General features: G+C 41.0%; 1 protein-coding gene across 1 annotated transcript; it reads right to left on the reverse strand.

The window, feature by feature from the left end:
• Positions 1-392: 392 nt before the first annotated feature.
• LOC127911823 (epigen-like) lies at positions 393-6067 on the reverse strand. Its single transcript, XM_052479702.1, is given in 6 exon segments — positions 393-529; positions 3384-3542; positions 4223-4247; positions 4250-4342; positions 4852-4995; positions 5840-6067. Coding segments are annotated over 6 exon segments (507 nt in total). The 5' UTR covers positions 5868-6067; the 3' UTR covers positions 393-471.
• Between the last annotated feature and the right edge of the window lie 5425 nt (positions 6068-11492).

Consider the following 11492-nt stretch of genomic DNA (forward strand, 5'->3'; position numbering starts at 1 on the left):
AATGTGGACACAATCAGGACAACGGGTGCTTGTTAGCAACAGATCTTCTATAGGGAATAAGTTGCCATCTGTGACATAGACTTGATTTCCTTTCATTGTGACCTGATTGTGTCCCGGCTGTTTTAGGAAACTTTTCAATGGGATGGAATATCAAAACAAGAAAACTCTGACCTCTAGTGGTGAAATGAGGTAACAAGTTATCACAGGGCGTGTAGCGCTAACCATGGTGTTAAGGACCATAAGGACGTTGACTTCTGTATAGAACATTCAACAAAATCTTCAAACAATAGTCATTTGATTTAAAAACATTTATTACAAAAAAATATTAAATACATGTTAACATTTTAAAAAATAATAACTTATTTTTAGATATTTCAATAAATAGCCTTAATCTGTTATGGGAAGATATTGTGATGGTGATGATGGTGATGATGGTGAAGATGGTGATGAATAAGAAACAGAGGGATCAAACTAAACTGAGTTCTCCGAGCCACCGTAGGTCTTATAGGGGAGATTTTTTTTCCCACACCTAGAATAAGAGAGGGACAGAAGTGGAGGAAAAGACACAAAAGAGACAGAAAATTATAAAATGTTAAATCCCTCTATTCCCCCGTGGCACGTCATTTATTTAAGAGACTGAAATCAGCCCACAGAATGGGGTTTGTTTCCAAATGACAGTTCTGTCTCGAATGTCTCGAAGAACGACGTACAGAAGCTGTTAGGATGCCTTGTTCAAGGGCACATCGACAGAATGTTCACCTTATCAGCTCAGGGATTCAAACCCGCAACCTTTCAATTACTGGCCCAATGCTCTAACCACTAGGCTATCTGCTGGCCAACTTGCTCTGCTTCTATCTCCTCTGATAAGAGTAAGGAATTATGTCAGCTCTACTCATTACATTTCTATCTGACAGAGTAAGTAATTATGTCAGCTCTACTCATTACATTTCTATCTGATAGAGTAAGTAATTATGTCAGCTCTACTCATTACATTTCTATCTGACAGAGTAAGTAATTATGTCAGCTCTACTCATTACATTTCTATCTGATAGAGTAAGTAATTATGTCAGCTCTACTCATTACATTTCTATCTGACAGAGTAAGGAATTATGTCAGCTCTACTCATTACATTTCTATCTGATAGAGTAAGTAATTATGTCAGCTCTACTCATTACATTTCGATCTGACAGAGTAAGGAATTATGTCAGCTCTACTCATTACATTTCTATCTGATAGAGTAAGTAATTATGTCAGCTCTACTCATTACATTTCTATCTGATAGAGTAAGGAATTATGTCAGCTCTACTCATTACATTTCTATCTGATAGAGTAAGTAATTATGTCAGCTCTACTCATTATATTTCTATCTGATAGAGTAAGGAATTATGTCAGCTCTACTCATTACATTTCTATCTGATAGAGTAAGTAATTATGTCAGCTCTACTCATTATATTTCTATCTGATAGAGTAAGGAATTATGTCAGCTCTACTCATTACATTTCTATCTGATAGAGTAAGTAATTATGTCAGCTCTACTCATTATATTTCTATCTGATAGAGTAAGGAATTATGTCAGCTCTACTCATTACATTTCTATCTGACAGAGTAAGTAATTATGTCAGCTCTACTCATTACATTTCTATCTGATAGAGTAAGTAATTATGTCAGCTCTACTCATTACATTTCTATCTGATAGAGTAAGTAATTATGTCAGCTCTACTCATTACATTTCTATCTGATAGAGTAAGTAATTATGTCAGCTCTACTCATTACATTTCTATCTGATAGAGAAAGGAATTATGTCAGCTCTACTCATTACATTTCTATCTGATAGAGTAAGTAATTATGTCAGCTCTACTCATTATATTTCTATCTGAAAGAGTAAGTAATTATGTCAGCTCTACTCATTACATTTCTATCTGATAGAGTAAGGAATTATGTCAGCTCTACTCATTACATTTCTATCTGATAGAGTAAGTAATTATGTCAGCTCTACTCATTACATTTCTATCTGATAGAGTAAGGAATTATGTCAGCTCTACTCATTACATTTCTATCTGATAGAGTAAGTAATTATGTCAGCTCTACTCATTACATTTCTATCTGATAGAGTAAGGAATTATGTCAGCTCTACTCATTACATTTCTATCTGATAGAGTAAGTAATTATGTCAGCTCTACTCATTACATTTCTATCTGATAGAGTAAGGAATTATGTCAGCTCTACTCATTACATTTCTATCTGATAGAGTAAGGAATTATGTCAGCTCTACTCATTACATTTCTATCTGATAGAGTAAGGAATTATGTCAGCTCTACTCATTACATTTCTATCTGATAGAGTAAGGAATTATGTCAGCTCTACTCATTACATTTCTATCTGATAGAGTAAGGAATTATGTCAGCTCTAATCATTACATTTCTATCTGACAGAGTAAGGAATTATGTCAGCTCTACTCATTACATTTCTATCTGATAGAGTAAGTAATTATGTCAGCTCTACTCATTACATTTCGATCTGACAGAGTAAGGAATTATGTCAGCTCTACTCATTACATTTCTATCTGATAGAGTAAGTAATTATGTCAGCTCTACTCATTACATTTCTATCTGATAGAGTAAGGAATTATGTCAGCTCTACTCATTACATTTCTATCTGATAGAGTAAGTAATTATGTCAGCTCTACTCATTATATTTCTATCTGAAAGAGTAAGTAATTATGTCAGCTCTACTCACTACATTTCTATCTGATAGAGTAAGGAATTATGTCAGCTCTACTCATTACATTTCTATCTGATAGAGTAAGTAATTATGTCAGCTCTACTCATTACATTTCTATCTGATAGAGTAAGGAATTATGTCAGCTCTACTCATTACATTTCTATCTGATAGAGTAAGTAATTATGTCAGCTCTACTCATTACATTTCTATCTGATAGAGTAAGGAATTATGTCAGCTCTACTCATTACATTTCTATCTGACAGAGTAAGTAATTATGTCAGCTCTACTCATTACATTTCTATCTGATAGAGTAAGGAATTATGTCAGCTCTAATCATTACATTTCTATCTGATAGAGTAAGTAATTATGTCAGCTCTACTCATTATATTTCTATCTGATAGAGTAAGTAATTATGTCAGCTCTACTCATTACATTTCTATCTGATAGAGTAAGGAATTCAATACGACCCTGTTGAAACTGTCACAATGTATTCCTCTTTCTTTCTCTTCATCTTTCTCCTTCTCTTTCGTTTCCTCCTTCTCTCTTCCCATGCTTCTCTACCCCCTGACAGGCTGTGTGTGTGTGTGTGTGTGTGTGTGTGTGTGTGTGTGTGTGTGTGTGTGTGTGTGTGTGTGTGTGTGTGTGTGTGTGTGTGTGTGTACCTTCTCTTGATGCAGCAGTAGAGAACGACAGCAAGGCAGCAGATGAGCAAGGCCACGCCCACACAGATGCCAATCACCTCCTCTGCTACGGCAAACTTGCACTGCGTCGCCTGGTGGGTCAACAGACCACAGCGAGGGCCACTATAGGACACGTCACACCTACACACAGAGAGACATTTTTAGTTCATTGTGTCTGTGTGTCTGGGTGTCTGTCTGTCTGTCTGTCTGTCTGTCTGTCTGTCTGTCTGTCTGTCTGTCTGTCTGTCTGTCTGTCTGTCTGTCTGTCTGTCTGTCTGTCTGTCTGTCTGTGTCTGTCTGTCTGTCTGTCTGTCTGTCTGTCTGTCTGTCTGTCTGTCTGTCTGTCTGTCTGTCTGTCTGTCTGTCTGTCTGTCTGTCTGTCTGTGTCTGTCTGTCTTTGTGTCTGTCTGTCTTTGTGTTTGTCTTTGTGTCTGTCTGTCTGTCTGTCTGTCTGTCTGTCTGTCTGTATGTCTGTCTGTGTGTCTGTCTGTCTGTCTGTCTGTCTGTCTGTCTGTCTGTCTGTCTGTCTGTCTGTCTGTCTGTCTGTCTGTCTGTCTGTCTGTCTGTCTGTCTGTCTGTCTGTCTGTCTGTCTGTGTGTGTCTGTCTGTCTGTCTGTGTGTGTCTGTCTGTCTGTCTGTCTGCATGTGTGTCTGGGTGTCTGTCTGGGTGTCTGTCTGGGTGTCTGTCTGTCTGCCTGTGTGTCTGCCTGTGTGTCTGTCTGTCTGTCTGCCTGTCTGTCTGTCTGTCTGCCTGTCTGTCTGTCTGTCTGTCTGTGTGTCTGGGTGTCTGTCTGGGTGTCTGTCTGCCTGTCTGGTCTTACGTGCAGGCAGGGGTATCACTGTCAGGGGGTACATGCACTGTCCGTTCAGGCAGTAGTCAGCATCTTCGTCTTTACAGGGTTTTGACATCCTCAGAACACGAGGCTCCTCCGCATCACTTCCTGCAATCAGTCAATCAGAAAATAGCTTCATTGTCCCCACTACAAACAAAAAAGCATAGTGCATTCAGGGTAAAACACACACACACACACACACACACACACACACACACACACGCGGTTCTTGTAACAGAAGCATTTCGCTGCACGCACAATAACATCTGAAAAACACGTGTCTGTGACCAATAACATTTGATTTGATCCTTTAATCTAAAAGCCCTTTTACATTCAGCCGAGGCTGAACAAGGTGGGGCTCGGGGTGGTCTTTGGAAACAGGAATCTGAATCCTGAACAAACTGGAAGGCTCTGTTTTGTTGGAAGCCTGTAGCAACCATTTTCCAAACCATCGACGAAAGGATGCTTTATTCAGTTTATTCAGGATGCCTGTTTTTACAGGCATTTTTTTGATCATTCAGATCTCATCTGTTTGCCCATATTTGGTCAGATCAAACAGATCAGAATTGGGATGCCTGTGTAAACGCAGCCTCTTAAAAGGAGCTGTTGAAACTCACCGTTTACAGGTAGTGCAGTGTTCGTGGACTCTGCAAGGTCCAGGCTGAGTGTCCGTTGTGTTGGTTGAAGGTTGTCTGAAGGTTCTGCTGACTGAGTCACGGTGGAGAGGATGAGCAACATTGCAACCAGAGTGGTGGAGAAGGCTGAGGAACGGAGAGATTGGGGGAAAGAGGAGAATAATGATGACTGCTTGTCCACACACCTTTAGAACTGCTCTCATATTATCTCTTCTAGAACGTTGTTCTGGAATTCTTCTAACAGACAGACATACTCAAAAATCTAATTCTCAAAGAACCTCAATACTTCCTGATCTAACGTGATTGGACAGGTGAAAGCCAGCGCCTGGTCCAGACCACTTGTCAGATAGTGACTAGACTAGACTGAAGGTTGCTTTTGTAAAGTGTTGTCAGATAGTTTCAAAAAAGGTGCTTTTTCTGTTGTGGCACCTTAATTGGGGAGAACGGGATCGTGGTAATGGCTGGAGCGGAATCTGTGATGTATTATTGATACCATTCCAAAGACATGGTTTCCATGGTTTCCAGGTGTTTGTTGCCATTCCGGCCCATTACAATGAGCCCGTCCTCCCCTCAACAGCCTCCTGTGGGAGTGACCGTACTACGTGGTGTAGATTAAAAGCCATACAGGTCAATGATATATAGCCTACTACAGTATATCTCTATAGATAAATCCATCACATACTATATACAGATCTGTCTGGGTTGTCTCAGTTCTCTGAGGGTCCCAAGGGGCACTCATTTCTGCTCTATCCCAGGACTAATGTACCTGGGTGACCTGATGAAGGGCTTGTTGGTAAGTTCTGTAGTTTTGTCAGGTGTGTTAGTGCTGTGCTGAAGAACAGACAGACACAGACACAGACAGACAGACAGACAGACAGACAGACAGACAGACAGACAGACAGACAGACAGACAGACAGACAGACAGACAGACAGACAGACAGACAGACAGACAGGTTGCAGGACACTCACCGGTTACTGTCTGTTTCGGTCCTGACATCTTGTGGTTTTCTAAGAGTGTGGCCGTGCTCAGACTGTCTCTTCCTCAGGTGTGTGGATTACAGTAAACGTCTGGTGTGCTTTATACTCCTTTAATCCTTGTCACGACTTGCACAACCAATGGGAGAACCAGAATTATGGGGTAAAGAATATTCCCTTTCCACAAATGGCACGCTCGGCTGCTTCCCCCGCATCACTTCCTGTCCCATTGCCCCCGGTTACCTGCATGCAGAGGCAGAAGCCTCTTGGCCAGGGATTAAACAGGTTTGCAGTCCCAGGGGGCAGGAGGATTCACTCACTCTCACACACACTCTCACTCACACACACACTCTCACTCTCACACACACACACACACACACACACACACACACACACACACACACACACACACACACACACACACACACACACACACACACACACACACACACACACACACACACACACACACACACACACACACGTGTTGTCAGCCCACACAGCATCTGGAGTTTACAGCACTTAATGAAGTGTGTCCATGTCCTCTCCTTCTTGGTCTCCCTCGTTCTCCCTTCCACTCTCTCTCTCTTTCTCCTTCCACTCTCTCTCTCTTCTCCCTTCCACTCTCTCCCTCTTTCTCCCTTCCACTCTCTCTCTTTCTCCCTTCCACTCTCTCTCTCTTTCTCCCTTCCACTCTCTCTCTCTTTCTCCCTTCCACTCTCTCTTTCTCCCTCTCTCCCTCTTTCTCCCTTCCACTCTTTCTCCCTTCCCTCTCTCTCTCTTTCTCCCTTCCACTCTCTCTCTCTTTCTCCCTTCCACTCTCTCTCTCTTTCTCCCTCGTTCTCCCTTCCACTCTCTCTCTCTTTCTCCCTTCCACTCTCTCTTTCTCCCTCTCTCCCTCTTTCTCCCTTCCACTCTCTCTCTCTTTCTCCCCTTCCACTCTCTCTCTTTTCCCTTCCACTCTCTCTCTCTTTCTCCCTTCCACTCTCTCTTTCTCCCTCTTTCTCCCTTCCACTCTCTCTTTCTCCCTCTCTCCCTCTTTCTCCCTTCCACTCTCTCTTTCTCCCTCTTTCTCCCTTCCACTCTCTCTTTCTCCCTCTCTCTCTCTTTCTCCCTTCCACTCTCTCCTTCTCCCTCTCTCTCTCTCTTTCTCCCTTCCACTCTCTCCTTCTCCCTCTCTCCCTCTTTCTCCCTTCCACTCTCTCCTTCTCCCTCTCTCCCTCTTTCTCCCTTCCACTCTCTCTTTCTCCCTCTCTCCCTCTTTCTCCTTCCACTCTCTCTTTCTCCCTCTTTCTCCCTTCCACTCTCTCTTTCTCCCTCTCTCTCTCTTTCTCCCTTCCACTCTCTCTTTCTCCCTCTCTCCCTCCCACTTCTCTCTCTCCCCCTCTCTCTCTCCCTCTCTCTCTAACCCTATTCCCTCTCCCCTCTCTCTCTCCCCCTCTCCCTCTCCTCTCTCCCCCTCTCTCCCCATGTTCTCTCCCCTAATTCCTGACCCCTGCTTCTAAGTGTTGGCTTTAGAGGCACCCCACTGAGCACACCAAGTCATTTTAAAGTGGACAATTGGATAATATTTGGTTGACGTAGATCAATGAGATTACGATTTACATTCACTCACTCAAAAGACGGCCGAAAGTTCGTTGTATTTCGTGTCATCGCTATGTGTTTAGCCATCGACCAGCGCAACCAAATTCCAATGAAAAAGACAACGTCAACCAAACGTCTACCACTGTGTTTTCCACCATTTAAAAGTACAGCAATGGGAAAACAACGTCAGGCATTTTGTTTATTTATACAACAGATTAATGTGATGTCGTTGGTCTTCATCTAATAGCAGAAACCAAATCATCTGGATTACAGTTGAGATGACATGAAAGTACCTGGTGGAAGTGAGTGATCAATGCTGTCTGAGATTCTGACAGATCAGTACAGCTATTGAGAAGATTGTCATCGACCTGCGACGACCTGAGACACGCTCGCCTTATATACGATCGCAGAAGAAGAAATGCATAGTTACTTTGCATAGTTACTTTAACTATGCATTTCGTATAAAGCGTGCCTTAATGTGACCATGTGTTACTCATTTTAAGTGTAAATGTCACATCAGTTTGTCAGATAGACTTAACTTTAGTCTATATACGGGATTACAACAGTAATATTGAATTGTGTTTGGGATTAGAACGCATCCAAAACGTCAACATTTAAAGTATGTACTGCTTGGGCAATTTCATCTGAGTCACTGGCTCAATCCCATTCTTTAACTTTTATTTTTTGGTTTAAGTTGGAGATGGTGAATCCGAGCATATAATGTCAACAAGTTAACAGGCTATTTCTTGTGTTTTGAAAAGGGATGTTGAATTGTGTTTGGTTGTCAACGGTAACCAAATATCAACATTTGAAGGAGATGTTTCTTGTGCTTGTGTCACGTTCTGACCATCGTTCGTATGTGTTTTCCTTGTTTTAGTGTTGGTCAGCGATCACAGCCTCAAGTCTTCTTGGGTATGACGATACAAGCTTGTCACACCTGTATTTGGGGAGTTTCTCCCATTCTTCTCTGCAGATCCTCTCAAACTCTGCCAGGTTGGATGGGGAGTGTCGCTGCACAGCTATTTTCAAGTCTCTACAGAGATGTTAGATCGGGTTCAAGTCCGGGGTCTGGCTGGGCCACTCAACGACATTCAAAGACTTGTCCCGAAGCCACTCCTGCGTTGTCTTGGCTGTGTGCTTAGGGTTGTTGTCCTGTTGGAAGGTGAACTTTCACCCCATTCTGAGGTCCTGAGCACTCTGGAGCAGGTTTTCATCAAGGATCTCTCTGTACTTTGCTCCGTTCATCTTTCCCTCAATCCTGACTAGTCTCCCAGTCCCAGCCACTGAAAAACATCCTCACAGTTTGATGCTGCCACCAGCATCAAACTGAGCGGTGCCTGGTTTCCTCCAGACATGACTCAATCTTGGATTCATCAGTTTCTCATGGTCTGAGAGTCTTTAGGTGCCTTTGGCAAACTCAAGCGGGCTGTCATGTGCATTTTACTAAGGAGTGGCTTCCGTCTGGTCACTCTACCATAAAGGCCTGATTTGTGGAGTGCTGCAGAGATGGTTGTCCTTCTGGAAGGTTCTCCCATCTCCACAGAGGAACTCTGGAGCTCTGTCAGAGTGACCATCGGGTTCTTGGGTGTAATGTAACAAAATGTGGAAAAAGTGAAGGGGTCTGAATACTTTCAGAATGCACTGTACAGTTCACAGAGTAACAGAGTAACGCTCAGAGTAACACAGAGTAACGCTCAGAGTAACACAGAGTAACAGAGTAACACTCAGAGTAACACAGAGTAACGCTCAGAGTAACACATAGTAACAGAGTAACACTCAGAGTAACACAGAGTAACGCTCAGAGTAACAGTCACACAGAGTAACGCTCAGAGCAACACAGAGTAACAGAGTAACGCTCAGTAACACAGAGTAACAGAGTAATGCCGAGAGTAATGCGGAGTAACAGAGTAACAGAGAAACACAGAGTAAAGCAGAGTAACAGAGTAATGCTCAGAGTAACACATAGTAACAGAGTAACACCCAGAGTAACACAGAGTAACGCTCAGAGTAACACAGAGTAACGCTCAGTAACACAGAGTAACAGAGTAATGCCGAAAGTAATGCGGAGTAACAGAGTAACAGAGAAACACAGAGTAAAGCAGAGTTCCGCTGAGAGTAACACATAGTAACAGAGTAACACATAGAAACAGAGTAACACATAGAAACAGAGTAAAACATAGTAACAGAGTAACACATAGTAACAGAGTAACACATAGTAACAGAGTAACACATAGTAACAGAGTAACACATAGAAACAGAGTAACACATAGAAACATAGTAACACATAGTAACAGAGTAACACATAGAAACAGAGTAACACATAGTAACAGAGTAACACATAGTAACAGAGTAAAACAGAGTAACATTGTAACACATAGAAACAGAGTAACACATAGTAACAGAGTAAAACAGAGTAACATTGTAACACATAGAAACAGAGTAACACATAGTAACAGAGTAACACATAGAAACAGAGTAGCACATAGAAACAGAGTAAAACAGAGTAACACATAGTAACAGAGTAGCACATAGAAACAGAGTAACACATAGAAACAGAGTAACATTGTAACACATAGAAACAGAGTAACACATAGTAACAGAGTAAAACAGAGTAACAGAGTAACACATAGTAACAGAGTAGCACATAGAAACAGAGTAACACATAGTAACAGAGTAGCACATAGAAACAGAGTAACACATAGAAACAGAGTAACATTGTAACACATAGAAACAGAGTAACACATAGTAACAGAGTAACACATAGTAACAGAGTAACACATAGTAACAGAGTAACACATAGTAACAGAGTAACACATAGAAACATAGTAACACATAGTAACACATAGAAACATTGTAACACATAGAAACAGAGTAGTAACAGAGTAACACAGAGTAACACATAGTAACAGAGTAACACATAGTAACAGAGTAAAACAGAGTAACATTGTAACACATAGAAACAGAGTAACACATAGAAACAGAGTAACACATAGAAACAGAGTAACACATAGTAACAGAGTAACACATAGAAACAGAGTAGCACATAGAAACAGAGTAACACATAGAAACAGAGTAACACATAGAAACAGAGTAACACATAGTAACAGAGTAACACATAGTAACATAGTAACACATAGTAACAGAGTAACACATAGAAACAGAGTAACACATAGTAACAGAGTAACACATAGTAACAGAGTAACACATAGAAACAGAGTAACACATAGAAACACATAGAAACAGAGTAACACATAGAAACAGAGTAACACATAGAAACAGAGGAGCACATAGAAACAGAGTAACACATAGAAACAGAGTAACACATAGTAACACATAGAAACAGAGTAACACATAGAAACAGAGTAGCACATAGAAACAGAGTAACACATAGAAACAGAGTAACACATAGTAACAGAGTAACACATAGAAACATTGTAACACATAGAAACAGAGTAACACATAGAAACAGAGTAACACATAGTAACAGAGTAACACATAGAAACAGAGTAACACATAGAAACAGAGTAGCACATAGAAACAGAGTAACACATAGAAACAGAGTAACACATAGAAACAGAGTAACACATAGTAACAGAGTAACACATAGTAACAGAGTAACACATAGTAACAGAGTAACACATAGAAACAGAGTAACACATAGAAACAGAGTAACAGAGTAACATTGTAACACATAGTAACAGAGTAACACATAGTAACAGAGTAACACATAGAAACAGAGTAACACACAGAAACAGAGTAACACATAGTAACAGAGTAACACATAGTAACAGAGTAACACATAGTAACAGAGTAACACATAGAAACAGAGTAACACACAGAAACAGAGTAACACATAGTAACAGAGTAACACATAGTAACAGAGTAACACATAGTAACAGAGTAACACATAGAAACAGAGTAACACATAGTAACAGAGTAACACATAGTAACAGAGTAACACATAGAAACAGAGTAACACATAGTAACAGAGTAACACATAGAAACAGAGTAACACATAGAAACAGAGTAACACATAGTAACATAGTAACACATAGTAACATAG

The sequence above is a fragment of the Oncorhynchus keta genome, chromosome 25, assembly GCF_023373465.1.
Source record: "Oncorhynchus keta strain PuntledgeMale-10-30-2019 chromosome 25, Oket_V2, whole genome shotgun sequence".
Lineage (NCBI taxonomy): Eukaryota > Metazoa > Chordata > Actinopteri > Salmoniformes > Salmonidae > Oncorhynchus > Oncorhynchus keta.